The sequence below is a fragment of the Molothrus ater genome, chromosome 14 (assembly GCF_012460135.2).
Source record: "Molothrus ater isolate BHLD 08-10-18 breed brown headed cowbird chromosome 14, BPBGC_Mater_1.1, whole genome shotgun sequence".
Taxonomy (NCBI): domain Eukaryota; kingdom Metazoa; phylum Chordata; class Aves; order Passeriformes; family Icteridae; genus Molothrus; species Molothrus ater.
Window position 1 is genome coordinate 18,097,321 of NC_050491.2, and position 24,982 is coordinate 18,122,302.

At 43.3% G+C, this 24,982-nt stretch overlaps 1 protein-coding gene across 2 annotated transcripts in view; it reads left to right on the top strand.

Moving 5' to 3' along the window:
- Window positions 1-1,786: 1,786 nt before the first annotated feature.
- Window positions 1,787-24,982, top strand: part of DIAPH2 (diaphanous related formin 2) — a 172,223-nt gene continuing 149,027 nt past the window's right edge. The window contains exons 1-5 of one of the 2 annotated variants that reach the window (XM_054516303.1): window positions 1,787-1,994; window positions 17,397-17,429; window positions 19,662-19,838; window positions 20,694-20,798; window positions 24,337-24,357. In XM_054516303.1, the coding sequence (XP_054372278.1) occupies window positions 1,878-1,994; window positions 17,397-17,429; window positions 19,662-19,838; window positions 20,694-20,798; window positions 24,337-24,357 (453 nt within the window). In that variant the 5' untranslated portion in view covers window positions 1,787-1,877. The remainder of the gene's footprint in view (window positions 1,995-17,396; window positions 17,430-19,661; window positions 19,839-20,693; window positions 20,799-24,336; window positions 24,358-24,982) is intronic. The other variant, XM_054516304.1, reaches the window with a different exon arrangement.

Sequence of the window (24,982 nt, forward strand, 5' to 3'; positions counted from 1 at the left end):
AACATTTGAGGACAAAAAGTTCTTGAGCACTTAAGAAGTTATGCTGAACAAATAGTGCTACAGAATTTGGTCTGAAAACTCTGAAATTTGTGCATAGAGATCCCAGGCTGCTGGAAATTCTTCTCTGTTTTCTCTGAATGTGGACTGACTGAACTTTGTACTCCAGATATGGGTGCTGCTTAATACAGAAAAATAGAGACAGCAGAGAAAACCCAAAATGGTCATTAGAGCTAATTGAAAAGAAGAAAAAAATAGATTTGAGCATTTGTTTTTAACAAACCATTGTTAAAGTGGTGCTGTAGAATGATATCCTGTAAACTATAAGTGTAGGTAGTTGGAAATAACATGACATTTCCTGACATTGCAAACAAATGATTAAATTCATGATTACTTGATTAATTTCATCATTACAACTTAGGTATGGTTAAGATGGTATCACAAAGTATGTCCAAATAATTATTGTTAAAATCAACAGAATGAGAAAAAGGAAGATTTATACAGCAGGGAAGACATGAATCGCTAAGAAAATTTTATAACAGAGCATCTAGACAGAGCTGGCCTATTTTATAACCTCCTAACTTCTGCTGCCAAGATTCTACTTTGAGTTCAAGCACCTGCCAGTTTTAGAGCTGTCCTTGTATTTGAAAGCTGGTATTGTCAGATTTTATCAACAGGTGTTCATTGCTGGATTTAAAATGTAAATATTTCCCCCATTACTCAGGTAAGCCTCAGAGAGCCACAAGAAATGGAGAGCCCCCCGAATCTCAGGTTTGTATCACTGTGTATGTATTAGACACAGATCAGAAATTCACTATTCTGTCTTGTTTGTCTTTTGGGACTCTCTCCTAGAGGGCAATCAATGGATACATTTATATCTCAATGTGAACTCCAAAGGATTTCCCTTGTCCCATCAAAACAACAGATCGTGATGGTTTTCATCACTGCTTTCTCAACATAATTTAGCAGGCATAGATTCAGCTATACCAACACAACGTGTGCATTTTTCTTTTAAAAACAGCCACGATATTGATGTGACACATCTGTCAACATGACGCCTTTAATAACCAGACATGTGAGCCGTGATTTTCCTCTGTCCATGCCGATACAGAGTATCCTGAGAGTCCTTCAGTTGAAACAGCGAGGCTCGGAAGGGATTCTGGAATCCACAGAAATGGTTTAAACAGTTTTCCATTGTTGTAATCCATGGGCACGGCCAGATAACTCAGATATTGCTCAGCCTGTGGAAGAGAGGAAGCTTTGGGGTGCTCCAAGCGGCCTTCCAGAGCCCACCGGGAACTTTCACCCAAGCCTGGGCAAAGCAATTTACAAGAGCACGTAGAGACAGGACCTGGTGGAGTGGGTTCAGCCTGGAAGAGTGAAGGTTTCCACGCGATATTAGAAAGAAATCTTAATAGAAATCCTCCCCGTGGGGCGGCCTTAGCACGGGCTGCCCAGAGCAGCTGTGGCTGCCCCAGGATCGCTGGGCGTGCCCATGGCCAGGTGGGACGGGCATTGCAGACACCTGTGCCAGCGCCAGTGCCCCGCCCATGGCAGGACGGGCAGTGCCGGCCTCTCCCAGCGCCCCGTGCCATAACCCCGGGCCGGGTGGCGGCGGCCGGGCCCTTCCCCGCTCCGGGGGCGTTCCGAGCTCCCCTCACGGCTCCGCCATTTGCTGCCCGCTGCCGCAGGGCGCAGGCGCGCGCCGCCCGCTCAGGCGCGGTGGCTCGGGCGGGCCGTGCGCGTGCGCGGCGGGGCCGGGGGAGCAGCGGAGCCGCCCCGGGCGGAGCGGGCGCGGGGGGCCCATGGGGCCGGTGCGGCCGTGAGCGCTCGGCTCGACTCGGCTCGGCTCGGCCCGGCGGGGGCAGCCCCGCGGAGCCATGGACGGACACGCGGCTCCGGGCGCGGGCGGCGAGGAGCCGCTGAGCTCCGGCAGGATGAACGCGAAGCGCGGCGGGCGCGCCGCGGAAGAGGAGAGCCGGAACAAGCCCAAGCTGGTGAGCGCGCCGGGAGGCGGGCGGGGAACGGCCCCGGCTCGAGCGGCGGCTGCAGCCGGAGGAGGGGGCGCGGACGCGCCGCTCCCTGCGGGGAACGCTGGGCGTGGGAGCCTTCCCGGGGACTGGCGGCTCCGCGCTCCGGGGTTCCGTGCGGGGTCGGGGGAGGCAGAGCCCAGAAGGGCCGGGCCGCGGTGCCGCTGCTCGGGGCCGTGGGGGCTCCGGGCGGTGCCGGGGTGGGCGCTGAGCGCGGGCGGCGGCGGAGTTCCCACGCTCGGGAGGGGACGGGGACAGCGGCAGCGCTGCTCCCGCAAGCCCTGCCCCGCTCCGCGGCCGGAGCCGGGTGCGGCCGGCCCCGCTGAAGCATCCAGAACCATCGCGGTGATCGCCATGCGAACCACGTGCTTGCCAATGGAACCTCTCACTTCATGGCAAAACAATCTCAGAAACTGGGTGGTGGCTTATGGCTTTTTGGAACGTAAATCCTGTTTAGGACTGCGGTTTGCTTATAATGGCTGTGCTCTTGGATTTTTTCACTGACAGACCTGATAAATCGAAATCCAGGTAGAGTTCAAGGCAGCATCGCAGGGTTGTAGCGCAGTTCATACTTGTTGCGGTAGCAAAAGCTGCAATGTGACAGTGTTTACCTTTGACTGTTTACAATTGTCAGCTGCACGTGTCGAACCTACCCCGCTTAGCTCAGTTCTTGCTGTATTTCCAAAAGCAGCAATGTAGCAGACACTTACAACTCCCTGAGTCCTCTCCTCGGAGAGAGTACTGAAGTTACAAACTTCATTTCACCTGTTGCAAGGGCTTTCCCCGACCCTGGTACAACTAAGTCAGTATTGAAGTTCTCCCACCACGTGCTCCTTTCAGTGAGTACAGAGCTTTTAGATAATCAGCCTGACAACTGCAGTTTCGGTTCTTGTTGTTTGTTTGGGGCTTTTTCTTGTTTTGTTCGTTTTTGTGATTTTTTGGGGTTGTCTTGGTTTTTTTTTTTTTTTGTTGCTGAACATGAAGTTAGCGTTTGGGGAAGTTGGTAAATATATAACGTTGAGGCATAGAAAGGTTACTGAAAGCTGTAATTGTTTCAGAGGATGGCAGTCAGAAGCGTGAATGACCTTAACTTCACTTGTATTAAAATTGACCAAGTGTATCTTGGCAAAAGATAAGCACATGTGGTGTCTTGTTTTGTTTCATGGTGTTATTGGAAACAAACTCGTGTTTCCTTGCATAGGATAAACTTTGTATAAACAGCACCTTTGGGTGTGTTTATACTACCCCTATGATTTCCTGCTCAAGTATCAAGATACTTTCCCTGCCTGAAGATTCCTGCAGGGAACTGATTCAAAAATCACTCAGGGAAGTGCTTCTCTTGGTAGCTGTGAACATAAATTTGAATTTTGCTCTAGCAGAAGAGAACTCTGTTCTGATAGAAACACATAATTTGAAAAATCAAAGTGAAATGAGCTCAAAATTGGATTGAGCAGGATGACTATTTCCATTGCATGGTCTATTCACTTATTTTAGAATTGCTAGAATAAACTTTCATTGTTCCATTGAGTGGAAAAAAAGAACATTATGTTAATATTTGGCTTCATTCACAGCAGTATGCATTTGTTTCTTGAGGGGGTGGATGATTGCAGTCCAGCAGCACCCTGGATCAGAGCAGGGATCTATTGCTCAAATCAGAGCCTTCTGAAAGATGGTTTTGCCCTGGGGTGAGTGACTGGCCTTTGATGATGGAATTGAGTGAGTGGGTTGAATAAGAAAGCAGATTTTTTTCACTCTGGACATGAACAGAGATTTACTTTTGAGGGAGAAAAAGGGCTGGGATTCAGGTGTGCTTTAAATTGAGTGGAAGTGACTGGACAGCCAGATTTACCAATTATTACTGTGGGTTTGTAAGAGATAAACAATTCTGCAATCAGGGAAAGGCTTCATCCATTATACACGAGAGTGATCCTACAGAGTTTTGCTGGCTTTGATTGCAATGAGGAGTTGGTTCTGCTGGGCTGGCAGCGTTCCCAGGCACGGGGAGAGCACTCTTACCTACACCTCATCCCTGTTCTCTTCTTTGTGCAAGATAAAGATGAGTTTGGGACCTGTGGCAAGGAAACCACGCTGTTTGTGCTGCCTGAGTTGTCACTGAGCTCATATCCAAAGTTTCTCACAGCTGGGTGTGGAGATTTGCTCGGTTCATCTTCGTAACTTCCAACTGATGGAGTTGTAGAGATGAATCAACCTGCAGTCCCTGTCATGTGTTGGGTGTAATTCCAGGAGCTGGCAGGAGTGTGCCTCCTCCCAAACTTCCTTCACACATCCAGGGGAGTGCTGAGCAAGGGCTTGCTGGGAGAGGCTGTGCAGCTACACACAGAGGAGAAATTATTTCTGGTTCCTGGCACAGGAGCTGAAATTAGGCAAATCCTTGGGAAGAAGTCCAGAGGAATGATAGTTTTATGATAAAAATGGCTCTAGGTGACAGAGGGCTAGGAACTGAAGTCGTTATCCTGAGGGAAGGGAAACTAAAATAGAAAGGTGGAAGGTTTTGATTTCCCTGTTCTTCTCTTCATCTGAAACTCAAAGGTGTGCAGTGCTGCTCTGCCTGCAGAAGTGCAGTGCTTTGGTTGGTGGGGCTTTTTTAGGGCTGCAGCCTGATCAATGGCACCTTTCCTGATGGACAGGAAGCAGGACTGGGCTGTTGGGAGAGAATCTGTGCTGGGAAGGAAAACAATGCTTCAGGTATTTCCCTGTAAGACAATTGACCATATACACACACAAATAATTGAGGGTGAGCTGTGTCAGGACTACTAATTCATTTATTTTCTGCTTTAGGTAGTTGGGAGAGGTGTTCAGGTTTCATGCAATTTGTTGAGTGTGACTGAGCTGCACAATGGTAATTTAGTTCCAGTAGTAGTAAAGTAGTGAAGTTTGGTGTCAGTGTTAACAGCACCTGGACTCAACTGCTGCTGAGGGAGCTCTGGGTTGGTGTTTTGGGGTTTTTTTCCCCCTCTTTTTTTTTTTTTTTCCTGGCTTAAGGGCTAGAGGTTGGAACAAGTGCCTGGTATTTTTGTCGTCATTTTTGTTTACAGTGAAATGGGCAGAAAAAATCGAGATGGTTTTGGCACACAATCATCTGATCTCCCGTCAGCCCTGAGAAGAGGCTGGCAGGAGGTGGCAGAGAGCAGTTCATGGGTTTGGCAACGTGCTAATTTGCTTGTTTTAAAGCATGCCTGTTCTGCTAGGGCAAACATACTAAATTAAGGTTGTCAGGGAGATTGCTGGGATTCCTCTGTTGGTTAATGCTTAACTCAGATGTTCTTTGCTCTCCTCCACGCTTCAGTCACATGGGAAATTGATAATTCTGTCAGGGACCTCGGAAATGGGAAGTGCTTGAGGGTGGCAGCTCTGGTTTGGCAGAGCTTACCAAGGGCCTGCCAAGCTGAGCATCTCTTTGGTTGAGAAGTCGAAGCCAGACTTTTGACAAAAGTTGATGGCAGAAGAAGGGGAGACAGAGGTCATGAAAAGGAGCTGGAGTAGAGACTAAAAGGGGAAGCTGATTTGAAGGGTGATGAAGGATTTGTTGGTCAGAGACACTGAGATCACTGCTGTTGGAGGTTTTCAAGTTCTGAACCTGGGTAGAGTCTTTAGCATGTGAGCTTGGTGGGTGATGCTGCTTTTTGGGCTGCCCTGAGAAAAGCGTGAGATCCTTTCAAACATCTGTGGTTCTGTGAGTCAGCACTTGAAAAGAGGTGCTGTAACAGGATTTGGGGTGCTCTGGGAGTGGTAGAGCACTGCCTAACTAGAAATCAACGTCACCAGTGGTTTTTGGTGGCGTTTTTCATTCCAGTTAATGTCTCATGTCTCTGCAGGATTAGCAGAAGCACATGGTGGCCAGGACGTGCTAACACTCACTGCTTTACCCCCAGGTTCCTCCAGGTCTGTGTGGGAGCTGTTCAGTGCAGGATTCTCCACTTCCTACAGACCACATTTCTGAAAGGGGCTGCCTTCTGAGTGTGATGTGGCCTTTTAAATCAGATTAGGAGAAAGATGTTGTGTAACTTGAAAAGCAAATTGTTAGGGGGAAGAGAGAGCTCCTTTAATTGGAGAGCAAGTGGATTTGGTGATTCACCCAAGGAGGATCTCATTTATTGTTTTAAAAGCAGAAATTGTTTGTGCTTAACACTGAAGTCTTTTAAACCATGTGAGCTTTAAGCAAAGCTAGGAACTCAACATTCTGACTAATGTGCCATAACCTGGCATCAAATAGCGGGATAAAAGCTTTTATGAAGTCACTTTAAAACAAAAGTAAGCTGAGTGTGCTTGGGAGAGGTTTCCCAGCTGTGCTGCACCACCCATATCAGTGCAGGAGTGATTGAAATTGTGCCTGTCAATCCCTGTCAGACAGACTGGGTGCTGCTGGACCCAAGGAAAAAAAAAAGGCAGTGTTCTTCTTGCATGACTCCTTTAGATATCTGTGCACTGCATACGTGAACTATGAGTCAGGTCGAGCAGGGATTTTTGGCAATCGAATCAAATGTCTTACATTTGAAATCACAGTGTCTGAGTGAGATCTGTGCATGCCTGCAGAGAGTTCTTGTTTCAAGTGTATGCTTGAGGAAGAAGTAAACCAAAATGCTTGTTTTCTAAAAGAGTCTTGGTTTTATTAGCTCAAAGTCAGGATATTCCAGCAAGTGAGGCTGTCCTGGGGTGACTTCATGATGCTCATATCCCCGTTGGTCTGTCTAACCCAGAAATAATTGTGCACCTCTAAGGCCGGTTCTGAGAGCAAAGACTGGGGAAGAAGCACACAGTTTTTCTCCCAAATTTGCCCTATACCAGGACAGAAGTTATCAAGGGTACAAGCATTACTGAAGAGTAAAATTAATGTCTTCTGGAACTTCTGTTGCTTGGAGCTGTCCTGGTCAGGCACTGCTGCTGACGTGGAGGGCAGGGCAGGCTCGGTGCTGATGTTTAGGTAAACGCTGGAGTTAATTAATGGGAATTGCTGTTGATACCGTGTGAGTGAGGTGATAGAGACAGTGATAAGCCTATCTGTGGTCATTAAACTTCCTGAACTCCTCCTTGTGAGACAAAACTGTAGAGCACTTCTGTACCTTACAGGAAGCTTTGCAAACAGAGCAGATTCCAGCCAGGCTGGGTGAAAGGCAGCTGTGAGAGCTGGCAGTGTGCACAGCAGATGGAGGTGGTGCTGTCTGAGACTGCAGGCAGCATGGTGCTGCATGTCCAGGTGTTCCAGGATCAACTTTGGTGCTGCTGCCCCAGAACTGGGATTGCTGGTGACCCAGCAGAAGGAAAAGATCTGCCTCTCCCCGTGGAGTGGGCCACAAGATGACTTCATGTTTTCTGCATCATTGCAGTTCTCTGGAAGTAAACAATAAAGCAGTAATGGCTAATAACATCCCTCTGGTTCTTTTCATCCTTGTCCAAATTCAGAGTCCAACAAGCAGTGTCAGTTACTGCTGGAGTGACTGTCACTTTCAGTTTGTTCTTCATCAGTTTGCTTGTTCAACCTTGAAGCACAAGAAGTTAGATTACTCAAATGAATAGTTTTAGCAGTTGCTTGAAGCTTTTATATCATTATTCCTTACAAAAAAACCTCCCCAATAATGCTGTAACTTTGTTTAGGAGGAAATAAGGGTTTTTTTCTTAAAATCAGCTATGGTGGTAGAGCAGATCATTTTGGGAGATTGAAACAATTGAAAAACTTTCTTTAGTATGTGTGTAGCAATTGATAAAGCTGCAGGTAGACAAATATAATTTGTCTTAAACTTGCATATTGGTTTTGTATCAAACTGATCTTCAGATCTTGTGAGTGAGGTGGCTTTTTGCTGCAGCCTTGGAGTAGTGAGCAGCCCAAGGATTCCCACCTGCACCTGTGCCTTCCTCCCAGGTAGATGGGTGGGATGTTGTGTGACAGCTCTAACACAGCCTGCAAGGCAAGTCTGTTCTACCTGGTAACAATAAATTGCATGGGAGGAAGGGGTGCCAGGTCAAGAATTGGCTTTTTTAGGGAGCAGTGTGGCTCCAGCTCTCTCCCTGCTGCCCTTGGTGCTCTGCTGACATCAGTTTTGTGTGGCAGTGGGACAGACAAGGTCACAAAATGAACCTGTCAGAACCACTCCTGTACTATTTGCTCTTCTCTGTTTATTTGGAATTATGGCACTGGAATTATGGCACATGATAACTCCTCCTGTTGGATGAATTTGTCTAAAGTTCATCCACCAGTTCCATGGAATTGTGGCTGCTTTTCTGCCCTCCTCTCCTGACCACCTGTACATGGTGTGATAGCAGCACAGATCTGAGAAGGATCTGCTGTGGCAGTGGAATGATATTGTGATGTACATCACGATCTGAATCATGGACTCTTCTGATTTATAGAAATGGAGAAATACCTTGAAAATTCCGGAACAAGCCACACATGGGGATTTTATGGTTTGCTCCAGCTCCTGAAGGTTTTTGGTTCACCTGGGTGTGGTGATATTTGGCCTGAAGGTGCAGGGCAGAGTGTAATGCCACCACACCTTGTGTGTTGTGTAAGGCAGGATTGTTCTGAGGAGTTTCTAATGGATACAGGCTCCTCCCGTGCCAACAGCAAACCCTGGGGAGACCGAGGGAAGGGCCCTGTCGAGGTGGTGCTTGTGGTGTTCCTTGTCAGGCTCCCTTCCTCTGAGTGATCCTCAGGGAAAATCCTTGGAGACAGGAGGGTATTGGGGAAAAGGATGGATATGGTGAATGCCTGATGTGTCTGCTGACCGCTCGTGTCCTTTGCAGAGTGTTACTAGGAATCTTTTCAGTTTGCAACAGTTTAAACTTGTTTCCAAGGCTGAAAAATGTAAGTGTAAAAGTGACTGATTGAAAACAATGTCATTGGAAAAGGAACTGCCTTACGTTCCTTAGTGATTTTTGTGTGTGTGTAAATGTATATTAACACACTTACTGCTGCCCTACTTATAGTGGAAATATGAACTTTTCTTTTTATAACAAGACCCCGTTGACACATTTAGTTTGTCCCTTTGAGTCGGAATAAATACAGAAGGACTTGCTTGAGGACTGTGGACCTTTGAGTGTTGCTACCTTGCAGTTTAGAGCAAGTGTCTAAATAAAAAAATTAAAATATTTGGGGGATAGTGCTGTAGAATCCCATCCCCTGGTGCTGCAGGACTGTTGCTCTTTTGCCAGGAAGTTTTAGGTTCCAAAGGCTGAGGGAATTGCAGGATTGGTGGGTGCAGGTTGCTTTGAGGGACACAGCCTGGTTCTTGGCTCAGGGATTAGCTGGTCAAACATTAATAACTTTGTCCTGGCTGAAGTCACATGAACAAACTGCTCCATGCTATGTGTGCAGGCATGAAGGTGAGAGGAAATAACCTCAGACCTTCAATGTCCCCTTTTTGTGACCTTTTTGTCACAATTAGTTGGTTATGTGTTCACAGGTGGCTCTGTATAAATGCAGTTTGGGCTCAGGGATGCTGGAACAAGCCTAAAGAAGTACTTGGTCATGAGAAATGTTAGTTCTGCACTTCATTACTCCTTCTTAATATGGTAGGAGCTAATGATGGTTTTATAATGGCCTTTAAGGGTGCCTGTGGTTCAGTGTTTTTAATGAGTGTAGCTTTGTCAGGAGCAAATACAAAGCCAACATGAGATTCATTAGATTCTAGCCCCTAATAACAGAATACAAGCTGTTAATTCTTGTGCAGTAGAAAGTTTTCTGCTTCCTTGTCTGCATTTTGGTTCTTCATGTTCTTTCTCTTGCTGTGAATTATTTTTGTCTATTAAATTTGAGCAACTTCTGAAGCACTTTGGTTTCATAATGGAGCTGAGCTGGATGTTTGCATTTGTAATTGTGTGAGTACAGGAGTAGATGAGAACTTGACAGTTATTAAGAGTTGGAGTGGTTGTGTGTCCCAGTTGTATTAGAACAGGGAGGAATTTCCATAAAGGAAGCAGATAACAGCACACCAGGCTGAGAATATGCACTGGTGCCATGGATGTTTGAATTTTTGTGCCAGCCTCAAGGATGGCCCAGTTCCACAGCTGCCACAGGAGCTGAGCCCACTGCCACCCTGCAGGCTGGCCCTGCCCCTCCTGGGAGCTGCACTCTGACTTTATCTGGTTTGTGCCCACTGAAGGGAATTGCACAGTAACAAATTCACAGCACTGAGTTTGGTTTTCATCCTCCCGTTTATTGTAGCTTGGTGGAGGTGTTCCCAAACTAGAAAGGGGAAGAGTGCAGCAGAAGGGTTTGGGGAAGCTTCTGCCTGAAAACCAGAAAGGCAATTTGAATTTTTAATATGCATTCATATTTGAACTTCAGACAAAGCTTGGGTGGATAGGACAGGCTTCCTAAATCCATTAAGGTTAGTTTATAGTGTTCTCTGATTCAGACTAATTCCTGAATGCCTTCTAAGATAAGCAGTATTCCCATCAGTTAATATTTGATATTTCAAAAGAATTGTTCCATGAAAAACCTTTATAAGATTCATGTAAGTGTTCAGGAAGAGCCAAAGCACATTGAACACTTAAGATAAGCAAAAAAAAAACCCCAAGATGGTTTATGTCCTTTAACAGAAAATAACAGTTTCTCCATAATCTATGACAAGTTTCTCTAATTGTCCTGAACTCCAGTTTCTTCTTAATAGGGACCCTCACCTGTACTGAAGTCAAGTGATACCATGGGATTCCTCATTATGAAGTACAATGTAATTGCTCTCTGTTCACGTGGTGTTTCATTTCCTACTTCCCCAAAGGACAAATCATCTTCTGAGGATGCTGTTGCAAACAGAAAAGAATAGGGAAGAGAACAGGAAGACCTGGAGTGTGACACAGGAGCTGTGCATTGTTCAACCCAATATTCTTGGCCTGTTGAGGTGTATTGTGGTCCATGCCTGTGGAAATTGTTTAACCTTGAATCTCAGTTCTGTGAGGAAAAGCCAGGGTTCCCTGCTATGGCAGCAGCACTACTCATTTTTCCAAGTTTTAGTATCACAGCGTTTATTATTAAGGGAGAAAAAAGTGGCTTTAGCACCAGCTTATTGTAATGCAGAGATCAAATACTGCTCTGATTAAGTACTTGCTCTTTACTTGTAGGTCTGTCTTGGAAGACAGACAATGTTATTCTAAGAAGTTGTTGACATGATCCCTGTGACCATGCTCCAAGTCTGCTGAGTACACACCAAATGAATGTTCTTCCCAAGGAATTCCAGCTCCTTTGGCTCGCTGCCCCCCTTCTGCTGCCAGCTTGTTTGTGGGCTGTGGTTTGGTTGGTTGGAGTTTCTTACTACTTACAAAACAACCCAAACAAAGCAGATACACATGTTCCCACTTTCTCAAAGCCTATCAAAGGCAATCTATTCCATTCTCCAGGAACTGCCCAGTATCCAGTGAAGCTCCTGCAGCTTGCTGTGGGTGTTCTGCTTTCAGTGTCAGTCCTCTCCCAACAGATGCATTCTGCCAGTTTAACTTCTCAAATGGTTTTGTGGGAAAATCCAAATGGAGTCTGACACTTATTTCAGTGTTTACTGTGCCCACAAGAGCAAGAAATGTTCTACACAACCACCAGCATGCAGTGAAAAATCTTAGCAAATCCATCTCTGCATAGAAGAGTAAGAAAAGTTTAGGGAAGCTGAGCCTCTCCCTTGCAGGGCCATTGGGCTGTCCTGTCTACACTGTCATAGAGGAAGCAAGTAAGCTGAAATGAAAAAAAAGTGTCTAAGAATTAGAGTGAAGAAATTTCTCAAGGCAGTTTCTGCTTCAATTTTTAAGATAATTTCAAACCAACTCTGTCAAGTCAAGTTGTTCCTCTTGAGAGAAAATACTTAGGTTACAACAAAAGAATAATTTCAGGTTCAAGGTGTGTGATTGTGGTTAAAAGGGTAAAAACCAGGATTGCAGTTCAGTCAGAGCAAAGGTGACTCTTGTCATGATGAAAAGGCATCTCTTGAGAGAGTGAGGAGGATAAAAGGAGGCCTGCTCTCACTGCCCTGCACTGAGCCACTCAGGGCTGTGAACAGCTCCCACTCAGTCCCAGCAGCTGCCCAGAGGGTCTCAGTGAGCACCTGCCCCCAGGAGGGCCAGAGCAGGGGCCAAAGGGGAGCAGCAATTCAGTGCACATCAGGTATTGCTGCCAGAAAACTGCTGTGTGCTCCCCCTGGGGTGGGAGCAAAGAGCTCGATCCCACTGCTTGTATCTCAGCATAAAATTGAGATACAGTCTGCACTTACTATGTCAGGAACTGTTTTGACATTGTTTTTCCAGTTTAACTGTTCTAGAATATTTCAAAAGCGCTTCACCATCATAATATACCAAAAAAGCAAAAGCCAAGTTTGCTAAAAACTCCAAGCTCAAGTGAACCACATTTTTGAAAAGCAAGCAGAGATCCAGTGCTGACTGTGGTTCTCCTTTGCAGGAAAGCAACTTGGCTCTTTCCACAGTCTAATCTGCAGGAGTTTCACAGCAAACTCTGTTGCTAGTTTGAAGTGAGGAATGTAGAAGCTGTGGAGCATTCTGAGGAGAGCCTGTGTTGTTGTCATGAGACTGATGCTGTCTCTAGTGAAAAGCATGCTGCCCCTGCACTTTTCCTGGGTGCCCAAGCAGTCCTGTCATGCAGGGAGCAGAGCAGGACCCAGCTGCTGGCTGTGGCCTGGGGAGCTCTGCACTTGTGCAGCAGGGCTGTGGACCCTTGTCTGATTCAGCTGCTCTGGAGGCTTCATGAGAAGTGTTTGGATTCCAGCTGTGGCTCTGGAAAATGCCAGGACTGCCTTCATTTGCCTGTGCACTGGCAGATGTTTCTCAGATCAGCCTAACCTGATTGGAGTGTCCTGCTGCCACCCTTGCCCTGTGTCTCACACCCAGCAATTTTGTTGGCTTAGACTGACGTGGAACTGCAGCTTTTGGTAAAAAGCTTATAATGTTCTTCTGGATTTTAAAGCTTACTTATCAATGAGCAGCAAGAAACCATTGTCTGAAACAAACTTTTCAAAACAGTGATGGCAGTTTGAGCTTCAAATTCTATATATATATATTAAAAAAAAGCTAGGTCAGGTGTCTTCCTCAACTCCTTTTGTATCTTCAGTTACAGAGCTGATGTAATTGACTGTTTGTTTACAGTGATTTTATTTTTTTTTTTCAATTTCTGAATTAATTTGCTTCTTTACAAAACTCAGCCCTTGGCATTTGTGAGGGGAGTGTCTGATATGATCTCCATCCTCTGGCATCTGTTCCCTCCCCTCCTGTGTGGGAGCAGTGCTGAGGCATCTCCCAGCAGGTGATTAAGGATTGCTGCCCTCTGCTGTTAATGATTTACCAGCCTGGCTCACCCTCGGGCTTTATTTAGCACGAGGAATTATCAAACTTATTTCTGGAGCATTGCTCATTCGTGGATGGTCATTTTCCTGGGGAGAAACTGGAGAAACTGGGCAAAGCTGGCAGCTTCCCTTGGGGAGGTGGTGCCATCCTGCCCCGACTCAGGGATGCCAGCAGTTGTCCATCTGCGTTTTGGCAGCCCGTGCTTCCCTCCATGCTCAGCTCTAGGTTGGGCCTTAATTTAAAACGTTGAATAATGCACATTCAAGGGGTTTGTGAAGCAAGCAGCTGCAAGGCAAACAAGATTTTTTCCATATGGTGTCATATAGCCCAAATGTAAATGTACAACAATAGTAACAAAACCATTGGTATTGCTCAATTCAAGTGTTTTGGAGAAAGCAGATGGATTACAACAGTCATTTCAAGGTTTTTCTGAAAGCGTGGTGAATGCTCCTCAAAGCGTGAAAAATATTATGCTAAAGCAAACACTAGTAATAAAATTAGTAAAAATATAATTCACAAAATGTCAGGTATACTTCATCATGAATAAAGATCTTGAAAGGCCTAAATGAGTGTGTAGTCCTGGTTTCTGCACATCAGCTTTATAGCTTGGATATCTTTTCACCATTTCCTAGGTGCCTTTTCAGATTGAATTCCAAAACTGAATATGTTAACAGATGGTTAAATTGTCTAATGGGAATATTATTCATCCTCTGAACTGAAGAACAGAGGTTGTAGGAGTGAGTTCTATTTTGTGACTAAGATTCAAGATGCAGACAACTTTTTGTACTTCAAATATTAACCAGGTTGGGGTTTGTCCCTTTCAACTCCCTGGGTTCAGGTGCTCATATGGGAAGTTATTCCTTTCCTGCTTGTATGCAAATTAAAAAGCTCCTGTCCTTGAGTGGAGCTTTTACCATGGCTTTTGCAGGTGTTGAAGTCGAGGTAAACTTTAGAAAACAGCAGTATCAGCACAGTTAAAAAAAAACCCAAGAAAACAACAAAAAACCCCGTGAAAGTTGAGAGAAGGTCAAGTTTCTGGTTGCTACCCCTAGAAAATGAGCTTTGCTGGGAGCAGTGGGGGCTGCAGGAATGGGTGTTCCAGAGCACCACAGTTTGCCTGGGCAGTGGAGGGAAAATTGCTGAAAGGTTTAGAAGCTCCCCAGCTGATCATTGTTCATTCTGCACGTGGTGATCTGGGAGTTACTGCTGATTGGATTTTTGTGGTGAGAGTGAGACTCCTGAGCATAACAATTAAGCACATGGGAAAGTAATACTTAAATATAATCAATCCATGTAAATGTACCTCAGTGTACAACTCACGGCCAGCTGAAGTGATTTGGAAGGTTTTATTAAAGCACAAGTTAGGAAAAGGTATAAACAAGTAGACTTGCTGTGAGTTTTGTATTAAAAGTTGATGCAATCACCTCAAGTAATTGAGTTCTGTGAGTGTGACATCGTTGCTGTTGTAGCCTGCATTGTTTGCATGAGGAAGCAGTGATTTTTGCATCAGGAAATGTAGTGATCCACAAATATCTTTCTCCTGTTTTCATGTGCAAGATTTCAATTACTCTGAATATTAGCTTGGCTGAAACCTTTTGAGATAAAGAATTGTCTGGTGCAGGTGCATTAGTATATGCTGTTATTTTTGGGTGATTTACTGTCATCATCTGTCTGTGCTTATAAAAGTAGCCAGATGCACAGAGTAGACTAAGACTGGGAAGAGTGACTAGAAAATGATATTAACTGTTGATGGACTGGCAAGGCTGTGTTTGAAAGGGAGAAGCTCTATCACTTAAATCTTCTAAGTCCAGAACTAAGTCAGTAGGAAATAGTTCTCTGGTATAGATGCTGAAGAAATTCTGTGGTTTGTGTTGACATTATAACTAGGGGAGGGAGATGATCTGCAGCTGTCTTAAATTGTATATGTATTTTAGATATAAAGGTTAATTTGGTATCCTTTATCTGCAAATGTTTCCCCAGAGGTTTTTGTGAAGCCTTTTCCCTTGGGCTGCTCCTGCAAACAGGGACTCAGTGTCTTTAACAAGCCAGGAAGGTACAGATCTTTCTGTCTTGTGTTGCTCTGGCTGTCTCATAGATGGCAGAAAGAATAATGCTAGAGGACTACAGAATCTACAATATCTTAAATTTCCTTCTAGAGTGCTAAACTACTTTTGGGTTATGTTCTGAAATCAGCCTGGAAGTGCCATTTCTTTGTTAGCACAAGAGATTATCAAAATGGTGTGAGGATCTGTGGCTACAGAAGTGCCTTGACTTTGCCTGCAGCTCCTTGCGGTGTCTCTGCTACCTGTTAGATGTGCTGCTTATCTCGAGTGGCTGCTGGCAGCAGTGGAGCTGTGCACCAGAAGGGAATCTGGGAAGAGTGCTTGCAGGGCCTGAAGAAATGCAGCGTGCTATCTTGTTTTAGTATTCTGTACTTTGCCCAGAGCAGTTTGAGTGACAAATGCAGTGTAAGTGTAGAGATGGGGTAGATGATCCTGTTCCAGCTTCTGGCAGAGATTGACAGTACTTCAATGAGAAGGGGAAAAAATGTTCTCGTACAAGTAGCTCCTAAAATGTATATGGAGTTTCAGAACTTCTTGCTTGCCTGGCTGTCTCTATTAAAAACAGGCTCAGGCTTTACTTCGTTTTTCTCTCCAGTCTCAATTGAAAGGTTTATTTACCAGAGTGCTAAGTGGACATCTTAGTTTTGCTTTCAAGATGATAAATTCCATACTAAGCCCAGGTGAGGGGAATACAGGAGAGGTGTAAGGAAGGGCCTTGAGATGAAAGGCTGCTGTCAACACCTGGATGTGCAGATGTCTGTCAGGCTCAGGTCGAGCTGGTTCAGAACAGCCCATCTGGTGCTGTGTCCTAGGTTTGTGACCAAAACAGCACGGACAGAAAGAACCCCCCCAGTGCTGCAGCTTTTGCTGAACAGCCCTTCCCAGTCTCCAGGATTTCTGCTTCTTGTGAGCTCCCTCCAGGAGCAGGGGGGGTGGCCTGGAGGTGGGGACACAGCTGGGACAGCTCATCCACAGTGACCAAAGACATTCCAAAACGTTTTACATCATGCTGAGCAGTCAAGGCAGGGCTGCAGGGTGGGGAGGAGCAGTTTTTCCAAATCATCAGGTGCTCAGAAGCTGGGTATGCATTGCCCTGCTGATGCCAAACAATGGCTTTTTTTGTTTCTTTATTTTCTTTATTCCCATCAGTTATTACATTGTCTTTATATCTCAACCATCAAGAGTTTCTTGCTTTTGTACTTTTGATTGGCTACATGATCCTGCTGGGAGGGAATGAGTGAGGACTGACCTGTGAGCTGAGGTTTGTCCTCTCCACTGTCCCACGGATTTCTGAATGCTTCTCAAATTCTCTCCCCCCATGAGGTCTAGACCTGAGCTCCTTTCATGACTGCCTTGTGTCAAAAAGCAGTCATGAAAGGAGCAAAGTTCCTGAACCAAATGCTTCCTCGATAATGCCTGTTGATATTGGTGTGCAATATGTGCAGGTTTTTGGCCATGAATAAGAACGTAACGCTGGTGATGGTTGTCAGCAGGATTTTCCTGCTTAGGAAGAAGTGAGGAGGGAGGGAGGGAGGTTTGTGCATCATCACTTGAGTGACTTGAGCCAGTTCCTCTCCCGGCCGGTGCCTCAGTGGCCAGCAGCAGCTGGCAGGAGGCTGCAGGAGGTGCGGGCAGTGCAGAGCCCTGAGCTCACAGCCCCGCGGTGCTGCTGACGCACGGCCGGCCCTGCACTGTCTGTGTTTGTTTTGGAAACCCTGCTGGGAGCCCTGGCTGCTCCTTTGGGCAGCACTGGGGCTGCTGCAGCTCTGAGGCTTCAGGGGCATCGATTCCATACCCGGAGGATAGGGTGCAATGGGATGCAGGCTTGCTTTTTCACAGAAAAAAAATGGGCATTCTGTGTCCATTTGCCTGCAGGTTTTTAGAACACTTAGTGAAATTTCAAATGCTTTTTAATGTTCAATTACATGAAATAGACTCCTTTATTCTGAAGCAGTAGGTAACGCTGTCTTTTTTTCTTTGATTTGTGTGTGTTGTTTTTTGTTTTTTTTAATAGAATATTCAAATAAAAACTTTGGCAGATGATGTGGTAAGGTCTTTGTAGCATCTTAATTTGCAATGGTAACTCCACGCTGCATGCTACTTTACTCAACGTTGTGGACAAAATAACATTCTTATAAGGATATGAAGCATTGGATGGCAGAAAATTGAGTGCCTATTCCTAAAGATCTTAATTTGTGGCTTCAGTTGAAGAAGATTAATCATGATTTCTATTTGGAGAAACTTCCCTAAGCACATTTGAAATACTTTAGTAATACTGTGGCTATGTTGAAACTGTTGCTCAACAGTTGAAGTGTTATTTCTCTTGACCTTCTCTTTACCAGTAAATGGTCTTCAGTGGCTCTTCAAAGCTGGTTGCCACATGATTCAAGTGGAACCATTTTGGGTAATAAATGTCCACTGAATGCCAAGGAACAAGTGTGTGTTCAGCAGCATTAACTTGATAAAGCTGAATACTTTGAAACTGATTCCAAAGTATTTTTTTCAGAAAATTGATTTCATTAAAATTACCGCCTTGTATTATATATATACACAAAATAAAGGCAGACTGGTTCTTTAGTTAATGATTGTCTGCACATCTGAAATGAGGAAATGGTGCCTGGAAATCACACAGAAGATTCCTTTGTGTCTTTCCAGTGATCTCACCGGTGCAATCTAATTGAACAAATTTGGTGTTAATAAGTTACACTTGAAACAGATGAAATGTGGTGCAATTGGATCTTAAATGACTTTTTGTGACTGTTGAATGGTCAATATAAAACTGCATTTCAGGCACTGTCATATCCTTGGCTTTTCACCAGGCTATGCCCTAATTTTAGTTTCCAAAAGTGTAATTTAAACTATTCTAATGAAGTAGAAAATGGATTAAAGTTATGTTCTTACTTTGTCAAAGACATTAACGGTATCCTTATAGGTATTGTGCTTCTGTCCACAAATATAAAAATATCTAAGGAACAAAACCTCAAAAAAAGTTCAAAAGAAGTTCAAAGGGAATGCAGCTTATCTAGGGACACTTTCCTTCAGAGATGTAAGGTAATGTCCTTGGATGTCAACAATAACAACAAAAACAATGAACAACAAAAATTAATAAAAAGAAACAAAGCAACAGAAATATAATCTTTCTTCTCCATACTCCACAGCTCTCACTCTAGTGTCTCCACTCTGGACTCATTAATCTAAAATGAATCAATTTTTGCAAACAAAGTCTGTCTCCATCAGACACTTCACACCTCAGAGAGGTCATTTTGTTGCAGCCAATATAAATTTTGGTTGACAAGTTCTGGTGGAGATGACAGTGACTGCTCTGAGTGATCCTGGTAACCCTACATAAGCTGCTGTTAGATGAAAGCACATCTTCATAAGGCTGTTGAGTGTCTGAAACGAATACAGGAGTATTTGTGGATGCAATCAGTTCTTTGAGAAAAATTGCTGTATGCATGATGTTCTCAAATTGAACATGTATATGTATATATATATAAAAATAAAGACAGATATTAAATAAAAGAATTCGGACTTTCTCCAGAATAGAGTTCTATGTTATAAACACGACAGAAATGGCCTTATAAGGAAGGTGCTGGTTATTTCCAACATTAACCCAGTAACTGAGCATGCTTCCAGCCCAGGAGTGGGGCTTGGTGTCAGCCCTAACCCGAGAGCCCTGGCAGTGCCTGGCCGTGTGTTTAACCCTGGGGGCTGCTGTGGGAGCCACCCTCCACCTGCCTTTCTCAAGCTCAGCACTAATTCCACGAGTTCCTCCTCAAAAACTCTCCAAGGGGTTCTGAGCTATGCTTGGAGCATTAATTCCTCTACAAACTTTCTTTTACTTCAGCAGGATGTTTTATAAGCCTGATGAACTTGTGAGTACCTCCTTCCCCACGCTGCCCTTTTTAGTTATCCTATAGCCCTTCAGGTGAAGGAACAGTGGACATTGCCTTTGTGGTACCATATTTATTCATTGTCAGGATAATTAGTAATGGGAGAAGATGAGCTGAAGATTTTGAAATGCTAGCAGTTTAACCTAGCTGGTGCCCTTTTGGATCAGTGCAAATTATTTAAATCCCTTTTGCATGTGACCTGTCATGAGTTTACCTTATATGTTATTGTCTTTCTGTGCAAAGTAATCTCTAAATATTAGAGTACTTTTACTTACAGTTCAGTTTAACTCTGATGCTTGAATTAACTAAAAACATGTGCATTGCTGCCATCCAATTGGCTGCTTTTCTCTCTTTCTATTTCTGCTTATTTTGGAATGTCTTTGCAGCGTGACAGAATCACAAGCTTCAGGAAATCAGCTGTGAAGAAAGAGAAGCCTCTCATTCAGCATCCTATTGACTCCCAGCCTTCCATCAGTGAGATCCCACATGCCCAGGCACTTGTGGATGAGCGCTGCATGAACTTATCAGAGAAAGAAGTTATGGATCTCTTTGAGAAAATGATGGTAAGATGTGCTATGGGGAGAAGTGTCCTGTTCCACTGGGTAGCTCTGCTCTGTTCTGTGGAGCTGTGAATGTCTTTTGAAGGATTGGATAAGTGTTAATTAACTCTTGCTTGATTGGCTTGTTAAGGGATTAGTTTTTAACTTTTCCAAGTAACGGTAATTGAAGCAGACAATGGGTCTGTCTCACAGACGCTTAAGTTCAGTGACAAGGCTGTTCTCCAGTAGTGATTACAGAGCATTGACTGCTCTTAGGTGCCAGTCTGAAATTCCTTTGACTTTTAATGGCAAGCCAGAGTCATGACTGGTAATGACTGCATTGTATTTAATCAGTTATCAAGTTAAAAGAAATGTCTTAATAGATTTAATCTAGCAGAGCATTTTGACTTTTAGGCTTATTTTAAGTACATCAATTGGAACAGTTTCAGCTCTATCCCTTCCACAAGCTACTAATCCATGTAATAACAGCCCTCTGATTAGATAGTGCAGGAATGGTGTCCACTGTGATAAGATTTCACTAAAAACACAGCAACATGTCAAGAGTTGGCACTTCTGCATCAACTTGAGATGTAGAATTGTTGTACTTGTCCTCTAGATTTACTTCTTGAGCCAAATTTTCCAAATGTTAACTCCCTTTGATTCAGTTTAGATTTTGGGTAAGTCTCAAAAGCAATGAACACTTGAGATGACAGAATTAAAGGAGAAAATCAGGGCAAAGTCAAACACACACAGATAAACTGGAAAAAGTCACTTGTTTGTTTGAAAATTAAATGTTTAACAAAAGTAGCTTAAAAAGAACAAAGACTACTGAAAACCCTGAGATGTGTTCCTGATGTTGTGTGCTGTGGTTCTTTGCAGGAGGACATGAACCTGAACGAGGAACGTAAAGCTCCTTTACGAGACAAAGACCTGAGCACCAAACGTGAGATGGTTGTCCAGTACATTTCTGCTACTGCCAAATCCGTAAGTTCTCACCTGAGGAAGGAGCTTGGCTCGCAGTCTTGGGCTTTTCAAGCTTAAAACTTGAATTTTTTGGTCTGGATTTATCTCAGAGTGGTAGGAAGAAATAAATGTGTACTTGCTAACACACTTGTGAATGCTTGCAGCTGCATCTGAGCAGTTGGTTTGCATTTGCCTTGCTGGGCAATGTCAAAACTTGGTCCTTTCTTGGAAGCCATAAGAAATTGCAAATCCAGTGATGTAGAGTCATGGATGGAACCTGAGCATATTTCTGTGCAATTCATCTTCAGAATTTTTGGTACCCAAAGTTTCTTTGTGGTTTCAGTAGTGATGTATGTGCTAGACTCCTGTAGTGAAAGGATGGTCTTAAATCCAGTTCCAAATTACATTTTGAATAGAAAAAATGTTTTGACTTTTCATTGATGTCGATTATTCTCTGTAATTTAATTGATTGATTAACCCTTCATGCAGAATTTTTGAGGTCTGTCTTCTTTGGGGTGCAAGAAGTGTAAGGAAATTGAAGACTGGGTACACAAACATTTTTGGGGTAGAGAAATAAAATTTCAAGTAGTGAAGAGCTGCAGTTTATTTTCTGCAGTTGAACTTTTGTACTAATTAGTTATAAAATACACCAGCAATGCTTTGTGTGTGTTAAAAGTTGACTGTGGCAAATATAGAAATAAGTAAAGATTATGTTGGTGTCTGGCTAAGGAATCTTTAAGCATAGACTGCAAGCAGTACAATTGACTTGTTAACCTTGGAAATCACCTCTGCAGAGTTAAATTTCAAAAATTAAGATGACAATGACATGCAATTATTATGCAAATGCCTTGCCTGAGACATTATAAACTTCAGTGAGGAGAAGTTTGTGTTATAATGGTGATGAAATGGTAATGAAAGTGGTGATTTAAGTTCTGAGAGGAGTGATGTTCCTGCATGAGTTCATCTTAAAGAAAATCCAAAGTCCTTTAGCGTGTGCTGGAAGGAATCCAGTGCTTTAAGCATGGTCCAACTAAATGTACAAATTACTGGAGAATTATTCAAGCTTAGGCAGTGAATGTTATGAACTATGAACTAGACTGTCTTTGGGAACTGTTAATTATGCTTTGCAAGGTTTTTATCTTCACTTCATGATCAATATTAAATCTGGAATTTTTTTCTTAGTATGCAGAAATACTTTAGTGAAGGAGTAGATTAAGGCAGTAGAAATGGAAGTATTTGCATTTTTCCCCAAAATGCAGTTGAACAATGGTGATGTCCTCATGTACAGTGCAATTGAAATGTAGCTGCCTCCAGCCCCAGAACTGTGCAGCTGAGTAAGGAAAGCATGTCTACCATTGCATGGCTCACTGCTGGAATGTTCATGCATTGCATTGCTCCCCATGTGTGCTGCAGCATGGGAAACGGAACAGAACTGGCAAGACATTTGCCTAAATGTACTAATAATTTAAAAAGAAGTCATCCTAAAAGGTCCTCATACATGAATGTCCACTTTGGGCTTAAGTCAGCACCAACAGTGTGGCTGTTTTACACATTGCAAAGTGTTTTTCCTAGAGGAAAAACAACTCATTAAAGTTTGTGTGCTTCAGTATGTCCTCCTTGCAATTGAATCACAGCATTTGAATGGAATCTTCCAGAAATACACATTACCTTTCTGTAGTGTTATCCTAATTTAACTTTTAAATAGCTAGCATCTTGATTGTTAAAAAAAAGAAATTAAAATACAGAGGTTAATTTTAAAATGTTGATTGGGATCTTATGGTGGCACCAAATCTCATTTTTACTTGTGATTTCATCTTCTGTTTAGTGCAACTACTATTCTGCTCAATGAATTCAAGCCCTACTCAATCTTGACTGCATCATGAATTGTCAAACTTTCCTTTCTTCAGGATTGTCTTCCATGAAAATGCTGGTTGCATTCAAAATGATCTGTCTTTAAATTTTCTACCTTTTTCTTTTGTCACAGATAATTATCTGTCTTCCCTTTTTACCCTGCAAATACTTGGACCTTCTGCTTAGAGCTCACAAAACACATTTAACAGTTGATGTGACTTTTCTTGCAGTTCATTTCATGTTTGTTTTAATTAGGCTTTTGAGCTCCCTCCCTTCATGTGAAAATATCACTCTCATTTGCTGATGTTGTCTTAGCCAAATTATTTTCAATTTGGTGCTTCATTTTCTCTGCCTGTGTGCTGTCTGCAGCATGTTGACCATGCTTTTCTGAAACACTTGTCTTCAGAGTTCTGAGAAAGGAACTTTGGGTTTCACTGGGTGAAGAAAGTTTTCCTTGGCCTTGGAGGACATATAGAAGCTGATGAGCTGGATGCTTTCATGGGAAGTGATTTTCTGTGCTTCTCATTCCTTCTCTCACTTGAAGAGAAAGACTGTTGACCATGGAAATTATACCTGAGAACTGGTGAAGGACTGAAATCCTGTTCCAGAACTGACCCTGGTGACATTTTGTGCTGTACTGACTAGTTGAACATTGGTGAGAGGAGAAGATAATGGAGTAGGAGAGGAGATTGTCTGGTGTTGGCAATCCCTTCTTGTGCTTCTAGGGGCAACTTCTTCAGGAAGAGAAGTGTTGGTTGTGAGAGACTTGCAGGCACTTTTGTTTCTTGAAAGAGTTCCTAAAGGAAAAATGGAAAAGAGTAGAAAATGGAGCAGATGGAGGCTGAGCAGAGTAGTGGTGACGAGAGGAAGGTGGCTGTGCAGTGAACTGGCTGCTGGCAGCCTGCAGCAGGTGAGCTCAGGTGAGCAGAGCAGGGGAGGCTGCACTGCTGGAGCAGATGGCCACGGTGCTCCCAGCAACCTGGGCATTTGTGCAGGGTGACAGAACGGGCACAGATGTGCTGCCTGCCTGCACTTTCCTCTGGGGAAAGTCACCTTTTTGTTCATGAATACAGAGAGATGCTGTTCCATGGTAAAGAGGAGATGGCATTCTGAAAATCACTGTTTAATTATCCATGTAATTAAAAGCATCCATACCGAGCAGTTGAATAAAAATGTCATGTGAGATTTTCTGAAATGCAAGTCGGAGTTCTAACTGTAGGCTATGTTTTTGATTACAAAAACTTAATTAAATTCAGTGGTGACATCATCTAAACAGATCAAAAGCTCCACAATAAAAGCAGTTGTTATACATACAAGGAAGTCAGTATGCCATTAGTGTTCTCAGTGTCATATGTAAAGTATCTGACCTGATAATTTTAACAAATGGCATATTTAATCTTTCAAGATGTAGCTGTCAAGACAGGTATTCAGTTATTTGTAGGTAAATGTGTCAAATACTGAAGATTCAGCAGCAAAACATAAGAATTTGAAATTGTTGCTCCTGCTGTAGAGCTGCTGTTTTCCTGTAGAGAAGCTCTGACCCCTAAACAGGTTGATAAAGTAATTAAAGAATGTAACTACTACTAATGATTAAACACTGAAAAATGTGTGTGCAACTACATCCTACTAAGTACTGTGCTGTGTTTATTTATGTATTATTATTATCTTTTTTACACAATAACCTCTCTTGGCTGACCACTGCATGCAGATAGTCGGAAGTAAAGTTCCGGTGAGTACGAACACCAGAGTTTTGTTTTCCCTTATGAACTTCCCTTTTTAGAGATTAGGCTGGAATAGTTTGGATTTTTATCTGGATTTTAAAAGTTCAGCGGGCACAACTGAATCCTTGTTTTATCAAAATAATTGTCAATCATGTTGATCTTAGCAGAATGAGATCATTGCTTTCACTTTTGAGGGATTTCTTCAAGTTTTCAGGAGTCTATTTCTAAATACTTCAAACTCACTGAGCTCATCTCTTCATTATGAGCAACAAATACAATTTAAGCTTGTCTTGCCTTTTATTGAAGGCAGGCACTTGAAATTTAAAATTGACAATGTTTGGCTTACTTCGTTCTGTTTAGATGGGGAATTTTTTATGTTCCAATTGTTGTTATTCATAGCTTGTCTTGGAAATGCCAACTTCAGCAATCAATGTGACAATAAGATTAATTTAGAGGATTCGGGAGGTCAGTATGTTTAAGATGAGATCACTGAGAGCATAACTTTTCTCTTATTAAGGACTCATCTACATTTTATGTTGTTTTGATTGAATTCAAATATTATAAACAAATGTTTGGGATTTAATTTGTTGGAGTGAGTTCAGCAAGTTTTTGTTTCCTCGTATATAGGATTTT